General features: G+C 41.2%; 1 protein-coding gene across 1 annotated transcript in view; it reads left to right on the forward strand.

The window, feature by feature from the left end:
• LOC134540217 (nuclear pore complex protein Nup205) overlaps positions 1–26,720 on the forward strand; it is a 279,586-nt gene that overhangs the window by 165,373 nt on the left and 87,493 nt on the right. The window contains exons 24-26 of the mRNA XM_063382820.1: positions 1,459–1,678; positions 11,456–11,724; positions 25,828–26,016. Coding sequence (XP_063238890.1) covers positions 1,459–1,678; positions 11,456–11,724; positions 25,828–26,016 — 678 coding nt within the window. The remainder of the gene's footprint in view (positions 1–1,458; positions 1,679–11,455; positions 11,725–25,827; positions 26,017–26,720) is intronic.

Genomic DNA, 26,720 nt, shown 5'->3' on the forward strand with positions numbered 1-26,720 from the left:
GTTATGTCATGTGTTCTATTGTTATTAGGGTTATCTTATTTTTCTCAGTATCCTGATTTTTCAGTTCTTGTACAAGAATAAACCTACTAAAATGATTCTAGTGCCGAGGAGCTCTATGGCTAGTTAAAGTTTTTCTTTTATTATTTATCTGAGCTACACTTTTAAGAAGCGGAAACAATTCCCCCCCCCCCCTCCCCCCCCTTCCCCTCTCCCAATTGAAAGTGAGACGTGACAATATAACAAAATACAGTTGAGAATAATTATTGGTAAGCAAATGTAATGCAAGCATATGAACCACTAACCTCAAAAAGGGAACACATCAAGGCAACATAGCTTAATCTAAACATGCTAAACATATACATATGCCTAGGTAATAAATAGGCTCTAAAACTTCCTAATTAAAACTTAATTTAGGCCTATCTGATTAATTTTTTAAGTTAAATAAATATGAAACGTAGAACAAAATAAATATTTTATATTTGATAATAGTATTTACTTACCCAAAAAAAGTTGAACCTCAATGTTTAGTTGGAACCAACTTTCCAGACCAGTTTACATGTTCTTCACCACATAACTTTGCAGTTTTAATAAAATTTTGTGTGTATTTTTGTTCATTTACAACACCTTTCTTGTATTTGGCTGCAGGCTCATCAATGATTTCATCAACACATCAACAGAATTCATTTTTCAAATATAAATTATAGGTAATCATATTTTTCGGAGTATGACTTTTCAGTTCTCATTTTTACTGAACACTTGTAACTTATGTATAAGTTTTTATGAAAAGGGTAATTAATTGCTTAGTGGATAATCTGTTAATAATATGAATACTGTAGGGGTCTGTGTGAAGTCAGGGTGTCCACATTCTGGAAAATCTGGGAAATTAGAATTTTTCAGTGAAAGTTTGGGGAATTGATGTACTTAAATTTGTGGAAAATGCATGGAAAAACTCCGATTGTAGTAATTGGAGTGGAAAATGTTATTAATGTATAGTTCCTTATACTTCTATTTTGATTGAGTTAATAAAGCTATGACTTTATTAATCCTGTTTTTTTTATACAAAATTAATATATATTAGCATATTAACAGTGTTTTATGTATTAAAAATTGTTTGGCAATTTTTCGATCTAATATTAAACATAAAAATAAATAAAAAAGGATAAAGAACTAGGCCAGAAATTTGAATGGTGAAAGCAGGATTATATTCTTTCAGTAAGTTTGCAAAAGAGGTTAATTACTTCTAAAAAATTTTCAGAGAACAGAATATTAGTCGGGGAAAAGTCAAAGAAAATTGTTTATATATTTTTGTGAACTTGTTTAACTTCCTCATGACAAGCTTATGAATGGAGTTGTTAGACAATGCCCTGAAATGAGTAATTATTTGAATGCTAAGGTGTTGGTCAGTGTGCAGTGCAGTTACCAAGTGTGTGTGTGTGTGTGTGTGTGTGGTTGGGGTAGGTGGTGAGCGAGAGCGATCAAGTGGTGCCTCAGCTGGCCATGCAGTGCTCTACGGCCGTGATGCTGCTGCTTGTGAACCTCCGTGCCAGCCTGGTGGCTCGCCGGCTGCAGGAGCGCCATGCCGCCGCCGCACTCAGCCCGGCCCTCGTCCGCACCGCCAAGAGCGACGCCTCCATGACCCTCGTGCTCAACAACCTCCTCAGCTGGATCCTGACCTCTGGTAACGCCGTCTGCTTTCTCTCAAAGTTTGTAACTATAACGTCTGTGGGGCTACCCATTTGGCCGAATGCAGTGGAACGTCTTTAATCCTGCACGGTTGGGACCATGGCTTAGCCGAATCATCTAATTTGCTGGAATATCGAACATCGGTGTAGCTTCGATGGGAATACAAATCAGGGTTCGTACACCTCCTTAATATCCCTAAAAAGTTATTAATTTGTCTTTAATTATATAAGGGCTTTCAAAATACACTTAAATTTAACTAAGAATTCTTAAAAATGCCTTTTAAAAGACTGATAACATGTAGGTAATATAGAAATGAGGGTATACAAAAGTAATTTGGTTTCCAACTTGGCACCAAACGCTTCGCGCATGCGCAGTACAATTGGCGAATTTTGGGCTATATGCTAGATTTTACGTACAAAAAATATTTTGGATTCTTTTTAGTATTTTGTGTCTCACCTTTAAACTAGGCATGTGCGAGAAAGACTTTTTTGAATTCGAGACGAGATCGAGAAAGCAATTAAAAAATTCTCAAGAATCGAGTCGAGATCGAGAAATCTGTACTTTAGTTAACAGGATAATATGATCCAAAAAAGTAAAACTCAATAATCTGACAAACATACATAATTATTCACTAATTTTATCAAGTATCCACAATTGCAATTGCAATTACAACTTTACCTTTACACTCAAGTTTATTTGCCTACTGTCGTATGTAAACATACGTTTTTGACTCCATAGTCTATACAGTTTTCTTGAGCCATGGACGGTACTTGATCATGAAAGTCTGAACATTCGCCACTATCGATATGTCACTATCGATACGGACCGCAATTTAAACATCATGTTGCTTGTTATATACTGCTGGCCGTGTGTATAACCTAAGGCCATAAAACAAAATGCAATCGCGGAAGAATTCTGCAGTCATGTTTATATTTTTATTTTTTACCGTACCGTTTTACGTTGATACTCTTGATATTGATACCGAAAATGATTTATTTTTAACTTTAATGTTGGTTTTATTAACAGAAAATAATCATTTTCTTCTGTAATTTAATGTGATAACCACAGCACAATTCATTGTTTACGTTTACCGTTTCATGTAGTGACTTGTGAACGGAAGTTGTTCGTTTTTAACTTTTTAATAATTTATCGTGTATACTATCGTAACAAGTATATTTTATTTTATTCGATCTACGTTACGTTGAAGATATGTTAATTATTTCAACACGCAACACAAAATGCTGCCTCAATATATTATATTACCTAACCTATTTCTTGTTTACAAAATTCTCGAAAATGCCGAGCCAAAAAAATTATCTCGAGACGAGATCGAGAAATTTTCTGTCTCGACTCGTTCTCGATGATGCCGAGACTCGCACATCACTACTTTAAACTAAAAAGGTGTGTTTTACTAACTTAATTTGAACTCATAAAGTAAATGTAATGAGTTAATAGATTAAATATTAGGGCTACAAATTTCTTATAAACTAGGGATGGGACGAATCCACATTTTGGTCGAATCCGAATCCTTGTTCGAATCCTCAGTGTTTGTCATCAAATCTCGAATCCCAGTCCCACACTAAACTTCACCACATGTTATTAAAAAAAATCACACATTTATTTTAATACATTACATAGGCCTATGTATTAAAAAAATCATTTGTATTTATAAAATTGTAAAATAAGTGCATAGTGTATACACCTGATATAAAATAGGGACAAATAACCTCAAAAACCACACACGTAAGTTTGCATCTGTCTAATTCTCTGTTAAATTAATCCTTCCTATGTTTTCAATAAAAATATGTTTGTATAACAGACACCATTTAAAAAAAGTTACTTTTTTTCTGCAATGTTATATTATTGAAGGTTGGAAATGATCGAGTAGTTATGCTAATTGACAAAATGCAGCGACGTTTATCTTTTGTTTGTGCTATTTCCGTTACCTTTATAATACAGTTTAGGTATACAATTTTCTAGAGCTGGGCGAACCTCAGTTCTCTGGTTTCGAACCGAACTGAATCGAACCATAGCAAAAAAATTTTGAACCGAACCTCATACAGAAATAATTGTTTTGAATTAAAATGAACCGACCATAACATTTCGGTCTTTAACTGAATGGTGATAAAGAAAGGTTCTCCATCTATATGTAAAATTAAAACATTATATAGCTTAGCTTTATTAAAACATTGCAAAACATTTTATAAGTAAAGTTTATGCAATAAATAATGAAGGAAAGAAAACAGTTTAGAGAAAATCATTTTGCATTTCATTTCTTTATATGTATATATATATACCGTATTTACTCGTGTATAGCGCGCACCACGATTTTTGCAACAAATTCCAAAGAAAAAAAAATTGAAAATTTTTTTCCCCATAAATAAATTTTACTAACATTTTGTGGTACCTGATTATTTAAATTGATGTAGTCAGGAAAATACTTAAACTCTGATGTGTAGACGGAAGATAATGAAGCGCTGTATCGTCACAACTGGTACGTGGGAGGGAGGCTGCCGCGTTACGTTGCTAAGCTGGCGCGGAGAACTTGACTCACCGGTCGCTGCTGGGACGAGGAATGGAGGAAGCGAAGAAAGCCGTCAGGAGGGGGGGGGGAAATGGTGACAACATTCTCTCTCTCTCTCTCTCTCTCTCTCTTTTTTTTTTTTTTAACTAGCTTCTGAGCTTGCTTTCTGTAAAGGGGGGAGGTCTAAAAATAAACAAGAGACCATAATGTGCGAGCTTGCGCGCGTGCGTGCACACACGTGTGTGTGTGTGCGTGTGTGTGTGTGTGCTGTGAGCGTGTGTGTATGCGAGAGACCAGGTTGTGAGTCTGTGTGTGTGTGAAACAGAGGCCTTGTTGCTTGTGCGTATGTGTGGGGGCTGGCCAGAAACGTCACCCGTCACCCGGCAGTTAACGACTTCCACTACTCCCCCTCCCCCCCCCCCCCCCAAACTTTTTTTTTTCCGTGTATAGCGCGCATCGTTATTTTTTTCCTTTACTTGAGGGGAAATAAGGGCGCGCTATACACGAGTATATACGGTACTTTTAATTCATGAAGAAAGTTCCATCTAAATTTCAAAAAGACTATCTTCCTTTTTCAGTGTATACTAACCTTCATTAAAAAAAATATATAAGATTATAAAGATGACGAACATTCAGCATAAGGCCACATAACATATTTTTGTTGTAGACATAACCTAACATTTTTAAAAAGTAAAACTTTTTAATAGGACATTAAAAAAAAGTCGAATGTGAATTAAGTTACCAATCTACATTACAAAACCCGTTGACTGCAGTTGCTGTTTTCTTGGAAGAATGCTGCTCGTCAGAAGAAACTTTAGACATTTTTTGGGGTGGTTCTGGGTCATCTGGGTCGTCATTATCTTTTCTCCATTTGTAAAACTTAAATGACGTAAGCCTGCTCATCGCAAATCACCTCAAGAACAATAATATTGTAAACGTAACGTAAGTCAGTGTGGTTATAAAAATTTGCGTCGGAAAAAAGATAACACGAGAAATAATGATGGCTGCCGCGATTACGCTAGTCAACGTAGTACCGTACTGTAAAATTTACTGGACCAATACTTTTAATACACAAGCTTAAATTAATATTTTCAGTACCTGACTGTTATAACCAAAAAGGCCAAAGAAAATAAATACATTCCATTAATTTAAAATACGTAATTTACGTAATCATTTCCTACCGCATTTGTCTTGCGTTAACTTGATCACGTTAGTTTTGCCGAAATACGAGAGTTCTCGTACATGCGCTTTAGTTTAACGTATGGGGTACGCAATCTTTGGTGATTTTACAACACTTCTCGTACACGCACTATAGTAAAAGGTATAATATACAATACCTTTGGCATTTGTACGATAGTTTATATTACGTAGTACGACAAATGCATACAAAATTCTCTAAAGTAAACAAAAAACAAAGCGCGCCTAAATGAAAAAATGCTATGAGAGTTATGCGACGATTAATAATTTTTTTTATTATTATTTTGTCTGCGCTTGAAACTGTTGAGGCGACGATTATGCGATAAAAGTCGGAATATTACAAGTAATGGAATTTTGTTGTGCTGTTTTGTGAATGGTCTCAAATGGGGGTTAGAAAATTATAAAAACGTAATTTTTTTTTAAACGAACGTTCGGTTTTTCGAATGTATTTTAAGAGGTTTCGAACCGAACGTAAGGATTCGGTTCGGTTCGAAATTTTCAAACTTCGCCCAGCACTACAATTTTCAATTACTACCTAAAACTCTCAAAAACCCACCTCGAATCCCACCTCCGATCCTATGAATCCTCGAATCTATAGGATTCGGTATATTCGACGAATCCAAGATTCGAAAATCCCATCCCTATTATAAACACTAGGCTTGGGTTAGTTATGAGTTTGAGATTATTCTGGATAATAGGGACTTACTTGTAATTTTGACTTAGCAAAGATTTTTTTTTTATTTTTATTTTTTTTTTTTTTAACATTTATTATTTTCTTGATATATTTTGTTATACCATTACAAATATTTTTCTACCTCTTCGTAGTGGGGAAGGTGACGAAGTGAATGGTTCCATAGTTAATATAATTTATACTTATGTATTATAAAATTTATAAATCTATTTTATTCTCCATCAATTATTGTAGATTTTGATTATATGAATCTTTGTACGTTTGATTTAATGAATGTTTATTGTGTCTGTGTCCATTATTTGTTGTGTCCTTTGTGTATTGTATTTATATTTAAATTTATTTTCTTTCTTGTATGTTTCATGCACACCCTTGCAATCTCTTTAAAAACTGTTTATGTGCATGTTGTTACACTTCACTCTCTCTTTATGACTTGTGTAACTGGTGGATCTTTAAGTTTCAAAAGGCTAAACAAAAGGAAAACAAACAGGTGTGATCTCGTCTAGGTATAAGTACCTCTATGTTTATTCAACTTTTAATTACTTTCACATTAAAATTGTACATTTGATAAATTGATTGCCAAATATATTAAAATTATTAAATTATATTCACATGGATCTAAAATTACAATATCTAAAGAATGGGCCAGCCCTAATTAGAAAATTACCATTAAGTTTCATTGGACATAATATAAATAGAATCAGAAACCATAAACCTGTTAAGTTTTACAAACCCAGTGTGAGCGCTTAGAGTGATTAAAGTCCCAAAAGAAAATTTTCTGGTTTTCCGATCTTTTCAACGTCGTGAACTCACTGTTATTCTGAAGATATAAAAGAAGCTGAAGGACTGTAGTTTTGACGTTCGCTGGCCGAAGTTGAGCTTTTAATGAGGCATCAAGGCACCTTAGTCGTCCTGATTGCTGGAGGAAGGACTAGAGGGTGGTGTTGTTAGGTCCGCATCCAGCCCTTGGACCCTGTCTGTGAACAGATCGGAAACGAACATGTTCAGAACTGGTTCACAGACAGTTAGTAAAATAGGCAGAAAATGCCCACTAAAACTGTGATGGTCGGGGAATAACATTTTTCAAAACTCACCATACAAGAAGATGGCTTCTAGCGTCAGCTAGGGTGCGGAGCTTGGGAACACGCAGTTGTCGCGGACGTTTCCATGATTTAAAAAGATAGAAAATATTATTAAGTATTTTTAACGAAGCATGACTACTTCTACGAGGCATGCAGACTGACTAATTGCTAATTAAGAAAGGTTGTAGGGAGCACATCCCTTGCATAGCTGATGACATTTTTGAACAACGACCAGAGTGAAATCTTGATGTGCCGCTCACTGACGATGCGGTGTGGTCCATCTGTTCTCGCGGCGCAAAGTAAGTTTGGGGCGGCAGGGACTCGTAATTAAAAGACGAAGTCAATCAAAAGAAAGGGGGGAGACTTCTGCTTCCGGACCGAAAGGTTCCGATGATCTCTGAGGAGGGGTTCGAGAAATACTGACTTCGATATCTCGAAGTTGGTGGTACTGGCCGATGTCAGCGCGACCTACTGAGGGGTGTCCGAAACAAGGAGAGATTGACTTACACGAGGCGACTGCTAAAGCATTGGGCTTATGGAGGGGACTAGTGCAGCGCTCTGGTGGCTTGGAAATGAACAACCGGGCACTGTTTGTTGCGTGAGACACCAGGGGGCATGCGTTTAGCAAAACACCCAGGGAATATAACTCGCAACTCTGCCACGAGAAGGCAGATGCACGCTATACATTCGGGAGACTGATAGGTGTCCTTGAGATTGGACCGGGGTTGACGGCCAGCCATTGAACTGTGCCTGGTTCCCTGGAAAGGCTGTAGGGGGGAGATGGGAAATGTGCTGCTGCCATTGGGAAAATCTCTCAGCAGAGGCCCAGGTCGTGCTGGGGAGGAGTTTAAGTTGAGCCGCGGGTGTGCCTGTAATCGCTCGTGTAAGGCTGGCTCTCAGAACCTAGCTGCTTTAATAGCTTGCAGGACATAGCACTTCTTGTCACGGCTCGGAGGAGAATTACAGGCGACGGACGTGCACCAAGGCGGGGATAAGACGATAGCACTTGCTGGGTCATGAGATGGTTGGCAAAATTAGATTTAATGCTGGGAAAGATTGGGGAGACTGGCCTGACAAAGATTAAATGGGAGTGTACAGGAGGCGGAAAAAGTTTAAGTTCTTGCAGCAAAAAATGACTGGCAACATTATTTTTCAAAATTCAAATTTAGAATTGTGCCAAAAATACTAATTGGCAGCACAATGTCACAATTGTAAATAAATAAATAAATAATAAAATAAGTAACTATAAATCCCGAGGAAAGAAACTTAACAATGTAGGCAGCGCAGTGAGACCTGGCGGCCAAAATCAACCACCTTAAGCTGGACTCCCAATCATCCGTTTCATCCGTCTGTCGCCCGCCCGTCCGTCCGTCAATTTCGGTCCGTTATTTCTCTCGGCAATTATTACTGACTCTCAACCATCCGCCATCCGTCTGTCCGTCCGTCACTATTCTAAAATATCAGTGCTACAACTTTCCGCCACATACTTTCTCAATTGTAGGTAAACTTTTGGGGAAAAAAATTTACTTGGGGTAATTAACTTTTGTTTTTATGAATGTGATAATAAGTTGACAGGCGGGAACCGTGCTTTGACAAGTGGATTAAACGGGTGCCGTCTTAAAAATAACATTAGTCATGCCAGCAATAAATAAAATTATGCTTCTTTTATTACTGTGTTAAAGGAAACAGAAAGAAGCTATTTCTATCCAGGATTTTTCCCTCAGTTGCTTATCCCGATAGTCTTTGCTATATATATTATACAAATGCTCCCTTTCCCAGACGTAATTTATCAGTATTTCTTCCGAAAAGCTCATTCTCATAAGCAATCTTTACCGTTATTATGACAAAAATAATCGGTCAATACGACACAGCCTTCTATATATTGCAAATTAAAAAAATTGAACACTGTTTTCGGAAAGTCGTATTGAAGACGATCGACTTAACAAGGCGTTGGACCATCCATTGGTCCGTCAAAAGCTAAATCTTGGAAGGTTTTGACGGACGGACGGATGGAATTTTTCGGGCCATCTGATTGGCTGCAGGTCACGTGATTGTCGGACGGACGGATGAAACGGATGATTGGGAGTCCAGCTTTAGTCAACCTGGAAAAATATGTATGAGAGTGGTTCAATTCGTTCAGAATTACAGAATGTGTTGAACCATGGTATGTAACTGTATTAATCAGTTCATTTTCAGCGAAGGTTTTTTAGTTGCTTATTGCAAAAAAAATTAATACAACCATATATAAAATTAAAACTTTCTGCATGTGGTTTTTTTTGTTACTGCTGTTGTTTTCATACAGTTGGGAAAGAGCCAGCAAGATCTTTGACTCATAATTTGAAGGAAACAGACATTTATGTTTGTTGGATGCTTTTACATTTAACAGACTAACAGCAAAATTCCTGAAGTAGTGTTTCATAATAGACAACACAGCTTGTTTTCAAGAATTTTGAAAGTTTGTTAGTTTATAATAAATAATTTTAATGTGTTCAATTTAAATGTTTACAATTTAGATGTAGAAGTTATTTCTGTTATGACATTTTAAATATTTTTTATTTTGCAATTTTTGCTTTTTAATCACAAGCAGTTTTTTTTTATTAACTTGATAAAAATATTTTTCATGTATAACATTTTAGTTTTTATTATACTGCATTTGGAAGGAGTAATTTTGTGAATAGAACAGAAGTTGAATGATTGGAAATGTGTAACCACAAAGCTGCCATCTGTGGCAGATTGCACAGAAATCTCAAAAAGATGGTGAACCCGCGTGATTTATCCATATATATTGCTGTCATGAACATTGCAGAATTTACACCACACTTAGGTATTAAAAAAAATTATAATAGTACAACTATCCTTTGAAAATTTTATGCTATAATTTATAGTCATAAAAAGAGTTAAGGACAAGTTAAAAAAAAAATGTTAATTTTTTTTTTTGACAATGTTAAATTAACATCGAAATGTAGAGAAAGCACAGCGTTTGTCATACTTTAGACACAAAATTGATAGCTGTAAAAAATTATATAATTTTGTGATTTTTTTTTTGTGTTAGATCTGAAATTTTTAATGGGGGATTAAAATTTGTTTTTAGGTAGTATTTACGGACTTATTTCAGTTATTTGGTTAAAAACAAAAAAAATACAAACGTACACTTAGTATGTTAAAATATATGTTTTAAAATTATTCTGGTTAGTATTTTATTTTAAAAAATTCTGCACTAAATTTTGTGTCGGAAGTTTTGTATTATAAGTGTATTTGGAACAGGTGAACACTTTAATTTTTCAAGTGTTTTTTGCTTTTATCAAAACCATGTCAATATATAGTTTAAAGTTTCTGTTTCCTAAAGGAATCATTCAATAGATGATGTAACTGCTCCTGCAGTGAATTGTAGCAGCGGATGCAGAAAATACTTGTGATTCATGTCAAGGAGTATATTTTAAAACATAATTTACGTATACTTATCACGCTCTGCATTATTTAAAATAATTCTACTTTAAATTACATGTCCAAGTTTTGTATTATAAGTGTATTTGCAACTTGAAAACACGTGAATTTGTTTGTTACCGAGGTTTGATTACACACATTTGGCGAGTACTGAAAGTCTCACTGACATTTTTGTTTGTACTTATTTTTACCAGAGTGAAGTATGCTGGATAGGCAGTTACGCTTACCAAGCACTCATAGATGGATTAAAAATTTGCTGAACTTTGATTTTATCTTTTGCAACAATTTAGAATTCAACTTGAAAAAAAAAAATCTTTGTACACCCCTTCATTATAGTTGGAAGTTTTTCAATGAAATAAATTTTGCAATCCCTCAATTTTTAGACAATATTTATTTGTTTGGTGCTAGACTTACATTATAAATATTTAAGAAAAAAATTACTGACAGTTATGTTAATTTGGGTAATAAGTTTAAGGATTTCAAGACCATTTTCTGAGTTGGCCAGGTCTTGTAGGTTTAAGCGGCATTAAACTTGATGTACATAAAACCTTTAAAATAGATTTATGAAATGAGTCAATTTACTTACTTGTTACTTCAAAGAACAAAAAATATTCTGCAGAATTTATGTTTATACTGCTCCAGGTGGAACTATAATAATATTTTGGGTAAAATCCTATATGTAAAATTTAAGTTAAGTCTGCTTTGCACCCGACAGTTTGGAAATGGGGATCATGCCAATGAAGTTGTCTTAGCACCATTGCTGTAGTGACTACTTTCAAACACATCAGATTTACTTTTAAAAAATTAAATGTAATACTGTTGGTCTTTGTGATGCAGGAGGGAAGTCGCAAAAAATGCGTGCGTACCTGTTCGCCTCTCTGCTCAACTACCTGTTCGTCATGTGTGACAACACTGGGCCAGTCCCCTCTGGAGGTGCCTCCTCGCTGCGGTACTTCTTCCACCGTCTGGACAGCTCTCAGTACGTGCCGTCAGAGCCCCGCCTCGCCAGCATGCGCCGCAGTGTGTTGGAGGGATTGGTGCGCGTGGGTGACAGCCTCATCCAGACTCTGTGTCGCGACTGCACCAGCGGACACCAGATATGCAAGGTCTCTTCTGCGTGTACACATACATATGTTATTAGATTGCTATGAGCAACCATCTTATACAGTTTACTGTTGACTTGTGTAATACAATTTTAAATAATATTTATTAGTCAAAGCTATTTTTTAAAGTTTTATTTTTAATATTTATATCTCCTTCATATCAAAACTGTGAGCTTGGTTGTAATGACAAAAATTACAAATACATAGCTGTGTTACGTGTTAGGCACTGCAACATCCATATGCTAATGATTGCACAGCCATGTGAAAAAATGGTAAATGAACATCTATTAAAAAAGGTAACTAAGAATGAATGCCAATGATAAACATTAGGTACAGGCCATGTAGCATGAAATTTTAACATGCCACAAAATATTTGTAATTTAACAATTTCTAAATTAAATATTGACTTGAAGAAGAGGTACATAGCGAAACCCCTTTTTTACGTTACTGTTGTTTACTTTTTCTGTTATTTTCACTGTATTCTTCAGGTCCCATTTAATTCCCATTTAGTCCAATACAATACTTTCACGCGAATAACGTCTCAAAAATCGAATCCATCCCGCTATTTACGTCACGTAACAATCATAAACAACTTAAAAGAATTCTCCGAGAATAAACAATGTGAAACGCGTCAAAGAGTGCGTTCAATCGAAAACCACAACAAACATATTACAAGATGGCGATGAAGATGTGCTGGTTCTATTTGCGCTGCGAGCGCTGTCAAGTTTCTGGACAATATTTTAATCACATACAGTGAAACCTCGATTCTACGTACACTCACGGTTCTCCAAAATTTGTCCTTACGACTGAGTTGTACGTACGAACCAGCGAGGCCAAATTACATCCATTTGGCCTAAAAACGTAACGTTTATAGTCGGCAATGAACATTTTAAATCCCAAAATATACATAATTTATAACATGAAAAGTTGCTTTTATTTCTAAACATATAATAATTTAAGCCTAGACGTGTATAAGTCCGAGTAATTATAACAGGAGACAATCGCAAATGCACTAGACTAGGGAAAAACGTAAACTCACGAATGTATAAACGTAACAGGAATGGGAATATTACGTGGCTGCTTGTAAGTACTCATACTGTATTTATGTATTTATGTCACAACTTAGCCGAAATACTGGTACGAGACCAACTTCACAAGATAAAATGAGGGGAGTCTTGGTAACTGTTATATACGTATTTTATAATTTCGGAAGTATTGTACAGTTGGCGCATATTTTTTAAACTAACCATTTATATCTTGGGATCGTAAATAATTAATTATTGGTATCAACTGTAGGGGTGTGCGGAATCCCGACACTTCGGAAAAAAGGCGGGAAAATAGGCTTCCCGAAATGCTGGGCGAGAATTTTATTACTCCCGAATTTTTCGGGAAATTGTTTAAAAATTTACTAATGTTTACTAATCATGTGAGAATGTTTTCTATCAATTCAAATTTTTTTTACAACAATATTTGTTATGGATTCGTACATTTTTGAAGGGTTTCCGTACTATTTAAACGCAAAACATCTTTTAAACGTATGCCGATCGTAGCGACAGCTGTGGTGTGCAGTGAATTATGATAATCGTTTACACATATCTAATTGGAATATAAAAAAACGTACATGGAGTACCTTAACAGGGTGTCGACAAATCTGGAAAACAGGGAAATGTCAGGAAAATTTTTTTTCCTGTAAAATTCAGGGAAATGTCAGGGAATTTTAACCTAGCTTCATAAAAGTCAGCGAAATTCTCAAGGCAATTAATAATTATTTTACTAAAATTTACCTTTACTGCTTGCTTGCGCATCAGTATTTTCTGTTGCTGTTTTTCTAGGACGTTTAACAAAATTAGTTGCGTAGTACTGTACTTTCCGGTAGGGTGTGCTAGTGTGTTCCTTTTGTTCTGTGCCAGAGGCAGTTTCTTGTTATGTTTTGGTAATGGCTGCCGGCCGGATTCGTGTGTGTGGATGTTATTACTCTCCAAAAATTGATAGTTTCAAAACTCTTTCTGCTGCTATTAAAGATTCCCTACTAGATGCAAAGCTTGCATTCTTCATAACCCTGGCCAATCATGTTGAATCTTTTCTCACTGAATTCCAATCAGATCTACCTTTGGCCCCTTATTTGCACAGTGCTCTTACATCTGTTTTGAACAACCTAATGACAAGGTTTGTAAAAGAAGAGGTATTTAAAACAGCAAGTAGTCCTAAATCTATAGATGTAAAAGATACTAAGAATCTAACATAATTTGAAAAAATTGATATAGGGTTTGCATGTCGTGCTTCACTAAAGACCTTCAGATTATGGATTTCCGTCGTGATTGTCGCAATGCATTAGCGAAAATGGTGTCAAAGTTGTTGAAACGTAGTCCTTTAGCTTATCCACTGACAAGAGCAATTACATGCTTTGATCCTTCTGTCGCAACTGATCCCAAACTTCGAGCACGGCGAATGATTTCTCTGCTTGATATTCTGACGGAAAATCGTTGGCTTTCTGGTTCAACCGATGATGTTCTTACAGAATTTTCAGCGCATGTGTTCTCTTCCTTCTGTAACAGTATCTCTTAAGAAGTACACAGGAAGTACAATGTGATTGGATTAATTTTTGAATAGCATTTTTCAAGAGAATGGTAGTAATCCATCAGTTCTAAGAGTAATGAAGATGATCATGATTCTGACACATGGAAACTCGAACGTTGAACGGGGTTTTTCTGTAAATGCTGAGTGTTTAATGACGAACCAGAAGGAGACCTCATTGATTGCACGACGTATCGTCTATGATGCTGTCCTATCCTATGGTGAAGTGAGAGATGTCCCTATCACCAAATCTCTTATTCATGCGGCCAATAAATACTTGAGCGAAGTATGCAGAGGTGAAAGCTAAAGAGTTAATTGATGCTTGTACCAAGGAAAAAGAAAGGTGGCAAAAAAGGTATGCTGAAATTGCTGTGAAAGACTTGGAGAAAAAAAAAAAAGCATAATTGCTGGAATTTGCTGAAAAGGAAGCAAGTCGTTAGTAAACTGAAATAGACACACTGAGGAATCAGTAATTTTTCTGCGTAGTGCTGTGTTATTTCAGTGTGGTCATATGCTTGTGTGTGGATTAGTACAAATGTTGGGATTACATTTAAATGGTTTGTTTATCTATATGCATAATATTTTATTTTTTATTGCTTGAAATACTTAAACTTATTTTGAAATGTTGTTGGACCACTCGTTGTGGCGATACTTGTTGTAAGCGGGGGGTCGATCGGTCGGCTTTAAGGTGGAAGGTTAATGGGCGCCACCACGTGGTGCAGCACGTGGACCCTGTGAGACTCCTAACTCAGGGCGTGACGTCGCTCATGTGAGACGTGATATTCCCCCTTGAAAACATCTAGCACTAATTCCTGCCCGCTCTCAGCGTCGGGCACGCTTTTACCTACGCAGTGGGCTCTCAGGCGTCCCACACGCCGTCACAATCCACGTGGTCACACAGATGGAAAATAAAAGAATAATACGTTAAATGTGCACGCCTGATTTATTCCGCTAATTCAGCACACACACGTACACAGTTGAAACTGTACAAAACGCCCGCGGAACGAATCGGTTTAGGGGTGATGAGCCACCACGTGGTCACATATTAAATTACGTAGTACGAGGAAAAAGACCGAGACTGGCCGTAAACTAATTAATGAAGCAGTCCCCCGACCGAGAGTAGCTCCGAGGACTAAAAGAAAGTGATTGAGACGAAATTAAAGTTAACAGAATTACTTGGCAGAGAAAACAAGCGGTGAGGTCCCCGGAGTGCTGATGTGTCTGCTCTCTGTCGTTGATGGCGGAAGACTGGGGTGAGATCATGGCTCGCTCGACTAACATGGCGTCCTCCCGCCGAAACAATTGCCGTTAAAAGATATTTGCGAATTCGTGCCACGGGAAACCAAATTAACATGACAAGAATGCATTAAAAATCATGTGACAATTTATGAATAAAGAGAAAAGATTGTACAAATTATAATTATTAAGATTTAAATTTAATTATTGTCTGGCTTCGGGTTTCCTCGGGAATGTCCGGAAACGCTATGATATTTTAATACATTTTTTAAAATAAAAGTACATAAAACTCTCCCGGCCGATCTGCCGTCATGTTGCACTTAGGGAATATAAAAACAAACAACACAATTATATATACTTATGTTTTTAGGGGTGCGGCGCACTGGCTTGACAGCGCCCTCTTGCCCACGTACGCACAGGTAGGCGGGAGGTTTGAATGGAGGGTGAGTGGTGTTTGGGCGGTGGCATATCGGACTTAAAAGGGGCCGCAGGCCCGGACAATGTCAATTGCCCCCCCCTCCCTCCTTCTTTGAAAGTAGGCCGATATGACAGCGCAGTGTGACAGATGGTTGAGAGGCGTGGCCTGTGATGATTACCTCGCGCACGTGGCAATGTTATTGTTTACGACCGTGCGGGCTCGTAGCTGGTTCTGTTGGCACCCCTGGTTGTCCCCCGCCGGCTGTACGGCTGTACGGTGTTTACGTTCACCGAGTGTCTGGCGTCTGCGTCCTTCCTCCTGTGTGCTACCCGCCTACAGCTTCTGTCACGCAGCACCTGGGTGGGGCCCGCCTCTTTGTGGCCGTAGGTTGTATATGTGTCCTGTCTCCTCCTCTACTGATCCTTCGCCGTGTCGCTCCTCCTCCTACGCGTCGGTTATTTCCTCCACTGTGATGCGGGGCGGTGTCAGTTCCCTCACTATGTCACGACACGTGGACTCTACTAGCAAGTAGTGTAAGCGTCCCTCAAACTCCTCGCACGCCGGGTCGTCCGTCCGGGTCCCTTCCTCGTCCGGCTGCCAAACAATACGGGTTTGGGAGTGGTCTTGTCCCTCGTCTCCTGTTTGCTCGCCCCCTTCGAACCCGTGAAATGGCTCGTCCGTGCTTTCCGAGAACAGCCGCCTGGCGCGACTTCCGGTATCGGTTGGCCGGATGGGTGTGACTGCGGCGTCGCAGGGAAATCCCGCGAATCCTGGGTAGCCACCGTCTGTCTTCGTGGACGTGTCGCGGTGCTCCGTGGGTGGGGTCACCCGTCGTCCCCTGTTCTGCTTCCTGTGTCTCGTCTTCCGGCTCCTTTTCCGTTTGTTCTAGCCTGACCGTATCCCGGTGATATTTAACTACTCTGCCGGTGGGCAGCCTCAGGAACACAGCCGTGTTGCCCGCGGGTCCTACCCATTTCGCGGCTAGCCCCGCACAGTAGTTCCGGCCACTTGACGAGAGTGGGTGCAGTCTGGCGTATACGAGTTTGCCTGGGGTCAGTGGTGGAGGTGGTGACGTGGGAGTGGGAGTGACCCACGCCTGGTATTCAGCCTGCCTGCGTTGTGCGGCGTCGCGCAGAGTTGCCAGCCGCGCCGCCCGTGCCTCATGCGACTCGTCAACTGGTCGGTTGTCCGATGGCGGGATGCGGAACTGCCCTGGTAGGGGAAGGTTTTGCCCCTGAACGAGAGTTGCCGGTGCTTCGCCTGTGGCCTCGTTACGTCGACGTCGAAGACAGTAGAGCACATCCGGTATGTGGGTGTCCCAGGTGGTATGGTCATCGGCGAGTCGTAGACGCAACTGGGCTTTAATTTCTTGATTGCGCCGCTCGGTTGGATTCGCCCTTGGGTGGTAGATGGGTGTGGTGTGGGCTGTGACGTGCCATTTCCGGCATAACTTGACCCACTTCCGCCCCGAGAACTGGGTGGCATTGTCCGTCAAGAGCACCTGTGGGTAGCCCCACCGGGAAAAGAACTCGTCCTCCAGGCTCCTTGCAATCGTTCCCGCACGGCAATTCGACAAGGGGTACACCTCTACCCACCGGGTGAAGCAATCAGTCACCACGAGTAGGAATCTGTTGCCTCTGGCGGTGCGGGGGTAGGGGCCCATGAGGTCTAGCGCCACGGTGTGGAAGGGTTCTGTAGGTTTCCGCAGTATTTGCTGTTCCCGTCCGTCAGGTCTCCGGGTCTTGTGTCTCTGACAGTGCCGGCAGCGTCGCACTCTGTCCCTCACGTATTTGTTCAGCCCTGGCCAGTAGAACCACTCCCTTATTGCTCGTGTCGTCGCAAGGCCCACACAACTCCGAGACACTCTCACTCGTTCACGCTATAACGGTGCTCTACCTCCCCAAACTTCGCGCTCGCATACTCGATCACTCTGGGCTCCCCCTCCTCGCCTAGCTGTAGTAGGATGGCCCCTACGCCTTCTTGACTAGCATCGGTCTGCACGATAATGGGTTTCTGTGGGTCCAGCCTGGCCAACAGATGACACTCACGGAATCTAGGTTTGAATTCGTCAAACGCCGCCTGCATTGCGCTCGTCCACCAGTACGGTTTCTTCGGGGACAGCTGTTCTGTCAGGGCAGCTGTCACGAGTGAAAACTCCGGTATGAAGGCTCGTAACCAGTTAGTGAGTCCTATGAACCGCTGGAGCTGCTTGCGTGTGTTCGGGGCGGGTTGGTTAAGAATGACCTCTAGCTGTTTTGCGGTAGGCCTATTCCCCTCCGCGTTCACTACGAGACCCAGGAAATCTAATTCTGTCGTGCCCAGGTGACACTTCTCCCTGTTACATGTCAGTCCGTGGGACGCTAGGCGCTCTAGTACAAGGGCGAGGTGGTGGGCGTGGTCCTCCCAGGTCTGCGACTACACTATGATATCGTCTAAGTACGCCGCCGCAAACTTCCCTGAATAATTGTCCAACACGCGCGTCATCATGTTTTGAAACGTGGCAGGGGCGTCCTGGAGACCAAAGGGCATGGATCTGTATTGAAATCGTCTCCCGTCGGGGCGGACTTTGGTCGGTCATCTGGCCGTATTGGCACTTGCCAATATCCAGATTTCAAGTCCAATGACGAGAACACTTTTGCGTTGCCGAGTCCGGCGATCGTGTCGGCCATGTTTAAGAAGGGTGCGGGGCATTTACTGTCACCTTGTTTATAGGTTTGAAATTTACACAGAATCGGGATGTGCCATCTTTTTTCTCCGCTAAGATTATCGGGAAGTTATAGGGACTCTCACTCTGCTCTATAATACCGTCCCTGAGCATCTCATTAACCTGCGTCAGGATGGTCTGTTTGCCTGTATGTCCGTAACTGCCGGGTGGGATGAAAATAGGAACAAGAGGATGATTAGGGATGGTATGTTCGGTGACGGTAGTGCGTTTGAGGGGGTCTGCAGTCGCGAACACGGAACACTGTTGGTCAAGCACACTCTGGATGACGGCACGGAGTTCAGGGGGAACTCCGTGTTTGAACTCGTCGAGACTGACCTTTACATCCGGTGTCGGCGGCGTCCTTCCCAGCCCGTAGACGGTGCGACGGCCATGGATGCCCACGTGCACCCGGCCGTCCCGTACCGCGATCCTTGGGTCCTGTTGATAGAGCCATGGTTGCCCCAGTATGACGTCGTCGCGTAGTCCGGCGATCACCACAGCTGTCGTGGTCGACTGCTGGTCTCGTATCTCTATGTGGAGCGTCGCGACGCCCTTCGTCTGGCAGGCGTCTCCGGCGGTGGCCAACTGCAGCTGTCCCGTGTGAAGCTCGTACTGGTCGTCTGCAAGTAGTCGCGCCGCCACACAGTTGTGACTAGCGGCCGTGTCCACCAGGGCGTTCACTGCGCGCCCGTTGACTATGACCGGGATGCGTAGGATTTCACCCTCCTCGGCGCTGATGTGACCCAGGAAGGGCCCTGTCGGCGTGCGCTCGTGTCCTCCAGCTGTTGTTGAGGAGGGGTGGTAGAGCAACTACGCCGCCCCATCTTGGCCGTTTCCCGTCTGCCGCGGGTCCCTGTTGTCCGGCCGGTAGCGGTTACGCACCGGGTAGTTGAGATGACAGTGGTAGACGCCGGCGGGGCACGTATGGCACTGTGTTGGTGGTCCGTTGCCAATGGCGCGCTGACGCCATGCCGGTGGTGATTGGCTGCCGGGTTGGGCGCCGGTGTGGCGGCCTGCTGTTTGTGGCGCGACGTAAGGCACCACTGCCTGAGTTGTTATTGTAGTTCGTTCGGTCCGAGTTGGCGATCTGACACTTGCGCGGGGCGTTTTCACAGCACTCAGGTCCTGCTCCACAATCCTAGCGAGCTGCACGAATTCTTCTGCGGAGTAGCGTACCGCGTGGCGCATGTGTGGACGCATCTCAGGGCGCATGAGTTCTATAACGGTCCCTAAAACTTCCTCCGGTGCTTGCGTCGGGAATAGGCGTCTGTGAAGGCGAATTTTCTTCAGCACGAACGCTTCTGCTGCCTCCGCGTGTCTTTGCTCCGTGCAAAACAGCTCCGTCCTCACTTTCAGCTCTGCTCGGGCGTCCGCGAACCGGGATTCGAACCTCCTGACAAACTCCGGCCAGGGCATATCAAACTCACGAATGATTGTCCACCACGTTTTTGGGTCGGCACGTAGCACACCGCCTACTCTCCGCCCACTCTATTTCCGGTACTCCGTAGCGACTCAACCTTCCGCGACAAGCAGTTAAGAATATCCTAGGATCGTCGCTGGTCCGCCCCCATAATTCCGGAAGTTCTATGGGTCCTGCCGGAACTACGCACCGCCTCTCCCACGTGACGTCACGGCGCTCCCGCTCTGCCGCCTCATGTTTCACGTGCGCCACACTTTCGCATTCCGTACAGAGATATCAGTTACCCTCTGTGCTGCCTGCCTCGCCCCTGGTTAGGCATTTCCAGTGTTTGAATGCCCTGCACTGCTTGCACCACGTGCCTTCGCTTGCCTGTCCGTCACACGCCGTGTTCGTGCACCTAAGATAGTCCGGTGTCCTAGCTGGTGTTCCTAGCGGTAGGTTACCCACGCATGACTCTAAACACACACACGTGTCCGCCCACGACGTTCCCAGTACACCGCCCACGTGTTTGGGTCGCGCACATTTCACACAGTATATCCCGTTCACATTGTACAGTACCTCGGTTATCACTGCGTCTGCACTGCTGTCCTTTCGCGCGCTGTCCGACATGATGGTGTGTGGTAGTAAGGCCGGTTTACTGCCTTGCTTCTCCTCGTCACGCGGCCCGGAAGGTGGTCCAACTCACACACTCACCCTGCGAGCTGCCTGCACACAGCTGTCCGCGCCCGGAATGTGTTGTTTGTGCGCGAATTCCTTGAAGCGTGCTCACTTGGCTGGCCACGTGGCCGGCGCGCCAGAGTCCCGCTATGCGCTACGCGCGAAAAATACTTCCAGCGCGAACATTAGCTCCGCGCAACAACCGCCTATCTCACGCGCTCGTACAGGTCTCGGTACTAGACATCTTCTATCACGCCCCACGTTCTTGGTAGCCACTTGTTGTTGGGCCACTCGTTGTGGCGATACTTGTTGTAAGCGGGGGGTCGATCGGTCGGCTTTAAGGTGGAAGGTTAATGGGCGCCACCACGTGGTGCAGCACGTGGACCCTGTGAGACTCCTAACTCAGGGCGTGACGTCGCTCATGTGAGACGTGATATTCCCCCTTGAAAACATCTAGCACTAATTCCTGCCTGCTCTCAGCGTCGGGCACGCTTTTACCTACGCAGTGGGCTCTCAGGCGTCCCACACGCCGTCACAATCCACGTGGTCACACAGATGGAAAATAAAAGAATAATACGTTAAATGTGCACGCCTGATTTATTCCGCTAATTCAGCACACACACGTACACGGTTGAAACTGTACAAAACGCCCGCGGCACGAATCGGTTTAGGGGTGATGAGCCACCACGTGGTCACATATTAAATTACGTAGTACGAGGAAAAAGACCGAGACTGGCCGTAAACTAATTAATGAAGCAGTCCCCCGACCGAGAGTAGCTCAAAGGACTAAAAGAAAGTGATTGAGACGAAATTAAAGTTAACAGAATTACTTGGCAGAGAAAACAAGCGGTGAGGTCCCCGGAGTGCTGATGCGTCTGCTCTCTGTCGTTGATGGCGGAAGACTGGGGTGAGATCATGGCTCGCTCGACTAACATGGCGTCCTCCCGCCGAAACAATTGCAGTTAAAAGATATTTGCGAATTCGTGCCACGGGAAACCAAATTAACATGACAAGAATGCATTAAAAATCATGTGACAATTTATGAATAAAGAGAAAAGATTGTACAAATTATAATTATTAAGATTTAAATTTAATTATTGTCTGGCTTCGGGTTTCCTCGGGAATGTCCGGAAACGCTATGATATTTTAATACATTATTTTAAAATAAAAGTACATAAAACTCTCCCGGCCGATCTGCCGTCATGTTGCACTTAGGGAATATAAAAACAAACACAATTATATATACTCGCCTCTTGCCGGGCGAGCACACACGCACGCACACGTACGCACAGGTAGGCGGGAGGTTTGATTGGAGGGTGAGTGGTGTTTGGGCGGTGGCATATCGGACTTAAAAGGGGCCGCAGGCCCGGACTATCTCAGAAAGTTAAAACATTTGTATTGTATGGTAAGTACACTATTGTTTACTTTGCCTTTAGTTTAAGTTTTTCATTATTTGCAATCATGTTACAATGCACCGAAGGTCTGTTCAGTTAAAAATTAAGGTTTTTTATTTCCGTATAGATACTATTATGCAATCGCACGCACACACACACACACTCTCCCACACCAAAACTAGGGAAACAAAATTTAAAAAAATAATCTTACAATTTACGAGAAAGGTCAGGGAAAATCACAAATTTTGATCTGGTAAACAGGGAAAAGTCAGGGAATTTTGTAGAGCTGGTTTTGTAGACACCCTGCTTAAATGTTGTATGCGTTCATAAATATATTTCTTCAAGGGTACAAATTTGCAAGATACGTGAATAGTCAGTTATATAACGTTATTGCCGTCACCATCGAATACTTAACCTAAAACCACTGTGTGTCCTTAGACACAAACAAAACACATGCGCAATCCAACCTTTTCGCCAAAGATATAAGAAATACTAGACTTGCGTTACATAACGAAGCGTAACCGTTCTCATTACTTGACAGCAGTGGTGATTTAGAGAACTGTATTGGCACTTTGAATAATATGAAATCACGTAGTTTTACACCACTGCTCACAAGAATCTAAACTAGGGATGGGCCGGTCGAATCCTCGAATCCTCGAATCCCGCCGAATCTCTAGTATTCGAAAGATTCGAAATTCGAGGTTAAAATATTCGGGATTCGAGGAAAAATATTGATGTAAATGTAGTACTTTAAAAAATTAAATTCTTACAATTTACTTGGCCTATTTACCTTTTTCTTCGAACACATCCTATTGAGGTACAGTAGAACCTAGTTAATACGTGATGGTCAGGACCAAGATAATCACGGATTACAGAATTTCACGGACTAGCGATTAAAAGCCCGTAAGGTCTTGTCAAGCTTCTCAGACACTGGCGTGCAGATGGGTTAAGGCCGTTCGTGGTAAGGGCCGGCCGGATTCGAATTAGTGTCTCGGCTTAAAAAAATACAGCACTGCCTAGCCATTAGTTCACGGTCATTTACAACATCCGAAGAGAGAAAGATAAGATCATGCTGACCTTGCACCCTCCCCCCTCCTCCTCGAACAGCCTAATGCCAGCCAGACACGTCACTCGCCAGGCGCCTGCCGTGTGTTGGTGGGCGGAAACAAACAAAGGGAGACGGGAAGCAGAAGTCAGGACATCCCCCTCAAGTTTAAAGAGTGACAAATGTGACAGCTGAAAGGGGGGCGACACAAAGGGTCCGTACAAACAGCGTTGCAGAGTTTGGCAGCCCACGCGATGGCTTGTAGTGTTTGCCGGCCGCCGGCCCGCGTGACGTTAATTTTAAGCGCTGACAATTTTTACTTCTCATTTTTTTTCTTCCCTTTTAAATCGTCCCGGATTATCCGATTCCCGAATTAGCGCATCACAGATTAACTATGTTCTACTGTATTGTACTTTTAATTCGTTATTATATAAAAATAATTATGAAGCATGTACTGATTTGGGAAACTTACTTTATATTCATGAACATGGATGCATTGTCGCTACATTGGCATTAAATAAGGCATAAATCACATATGTATTCTCAGAATATGCTAAAAAATAAAATAAAGCACATTTAGGATCTAGACTAAATATGAAGCTTGTTTGTTTTTTTAAAATAACTTTACCGAGAAATCTTTTACTTAGTAATATAACAATAATGCCGACTTTCATCACAAGTTATGGTCGCACATGTAGTAATTACAATGAAATAATGAATGACAAAAATTAATACATTATACAATTATTATTTTAATCGCAATTCAATTTTAAATATTCTGATACACGTTCTATTTATGAATTTTTTTAGGACCAAGTTTGGTTTGTGTAGACTACCAATGTTAAAATATGTATTATCTGAGAATTCCATGATGGCCAACCAATGAATTTGTTAGCCAATCATTTTGAGCAACATAAAAAATAACTAATATTAATATAAAAAATTTTAATGGGTAAACTAGAGAAAACACCCCGTCACTTTTAACTTCGGGCATATTAATCACTATGCTTTAGTGAGGCTTAATTTTAAAAGACGCACAACAATATTTCTTATGGCCTAAAACCATTGAAGCCAAGATGGTGCCTTTTAGTTTCCATTAAATATTTCAGGAAAGCGTTTACCTTCATTTGGGACTTTAAACAAATATCAAGTTGGTAACTACAAAATATTGTTCCGTCGGATGTTGAATTTCGTTTTCTGATTTCCGTGGATACATGAATCACTGTACTCACAGATAATGCCTGAATGCCTTAAATCCACCAAGTCGGATTCTACAGCAATTGATGAAGTGACCAGATTCTTACGTGATCCTACAGTTAACCCAGAAATAAACATTCTCGAATACTGGAAAACTCAGTCTGCGTGTTCACCCAGGCTACATAAACTGTCCAAAAAAATATTTGTGTTCACTACCTGCGACAGTGTTCTCTGAATGTTTGTTCAGCACTGCAGGAAACATATGTGACCACAAACGGAATCGTCTTGATCCAGACCGTGTCAAAATCCTTTTTTTTTTTAAATAAAATATTAAAGGGTTAAATAATTCTGCATAATGTTTAATTTTTTCTCTTAACTTATAAATTATTTTATAATTAACCCTTGAGAACTGGATTCGGATTCGAGGGGTGGATTCGAGGTACTGTTTGGGATTCGGATTAGAGAAAAATGGGATTTGATCCATCACTAATCTAAACATCTATGATTTTGCTTTGGGAGAAAAAAATAGTTGTTTAGTTTGGCGGGCTTTGTCGGCTGACGTTACGTTATTAAGGCTTGTGCAAAGTATCTGTTCCTATTTACGATGCCGTTGTATATTAAAACAAACTAGTAGCCTACAAATAATGGAGGTCGCAACCGATCAGCCTGTTACTTGTAAACCTAAAGGTGTTTAGAAGTATTTTGAACGTCTGACAGACAGTAAATCCCTGGCAAAGTGTTTCTCGTGTAGAAAAAGTTTGAGATGCGAGCATGGTAGCACATCTGGATTACTAAGACATCTCAATAAACATCCCTCTATAAAAAAATAATTTGAGGATGCTAAAAAATATGAAGTCGCCGCTGAAAAAAGGGCAAGTGAAGCAGACAAAAGAAATAGCAGAAAAAAAAAAAACTTTGCAAGAAACGTTTAAATGGCCATCATCTCATATTAGAATTAAATATTTGCTTTTTTTTTTTTTTTTTTTTTTTAATTTTTCCCGATCCCGTCCCGTTTCCTGCGGGAATAATTTATTTTTCCCGAAAATTTCCCGCAGTGCAAAAATCTATTCCCGCACACCCCTAGTATCAAGACATCAAGATGAACGTAAACTTGAACATGTCACGGCAGCGAGAAAACTGGTGCTTATACCAATAAACTGGTATTAGAACTGGACAAAACTGGTACACTGGTGGTGGAGCTTATATGTTTTTACGCTAAGCTCGCATCTATTGGAGAATGCAACTGTATTTTAATTAACTTTAACGTATTTCTTACTTTTCCCTTTATTTACACTTTTTTACTTTGTCCCCATGAAAAGTGCAAATAAGGGGTTTCTCTGTAGTAGATGGAATTCATGAAAGTTGGGAAAGTAGGTACTTTTTTAATTGTAATTTTTTTAGTAAAGAAGTAATATTTTAAACATGTATTTTTTTATGGGTGTGATGTTTTATTGTGTCCAGATCCTGGCATTGTCTACTCTGGACAAGCTGCTGAGCCTGGAGCACCACAAGGTCTGGATCGCGATCCTGGGGCGCGGCTACATCAAGCGCCTCGTCTGCAGCCTCCAGATCCTGGACCAGCAGCTGGCAGCAGCCCTGGAGCCCGTCCCAGACACACTCAACCCGATCTTCGTGTACGAGTCTCTCATGGTGAGTAGCAGCCCTGTTGTCCCCATCGTACAGCTGTGTCACAGTTTTGAAAACCAACAACATATTAATAATATTTATGCTTTTTCTTGAGACAGACAAAACGTTGAACACTCAACATGACTAGATGTAAATCTGACTATTAGGCCAACTTACCATTAAAATAAAAGGCCCATCACATTGTAGCTATGTCATCAATTTTTTTAATACCGTATTTCTCGTATAATCGTCGCACATTTTATTCTAAAATCAAGTTTGAAAAGTATGGGTGCGACGATTATTCGGAAAAAAAAATTTGTTAGGTAAAGTTATTCGTAAAAACCAAACCCGTTCATGGAAAGTACATTTATTTAAAAAAAAGGTGGAGTATACGATAGCACGCAATTATCTATATTAATAATTCCTTAAACAAAAACCTTTCTTCAACTTTAAATAGAAAAATCAAAACTCTAACGCGAACGCAAGCCACTTGAATCTGACGTCAACTAACGTGTCGTAGTACACACTTGCCACGAAAGAATGTGGGCTATGAAATGTAGTTAACTCGGCACCTGACAGAGAGCGCACGTTGCATCCAATCGGCAAGATATCGATATTCGACTACGTGCACACTGTTACGACACACCTGCAGCGACGTGCGGGACAGCCTCGTTGCGGCAACAGCGTACTCGGCGCGAAATACTGGGGCAGCGCTTTGGAACGAGGCT

Source organism: Bacillus rossius, chromosome 1 (genome assembly GCF_032445375.1).
Source record: "Bacillus rossius redtenbacheri isolate Brsri chromosome 1, Brsri_v3, whole genome shotgun sequence".
Lineage (NCBI taxonomy): Eukaryota > Metazoa > Arthropoda > Insecta > Phasmatodea > Bacillidae > Bacillus > Bacillus rossius.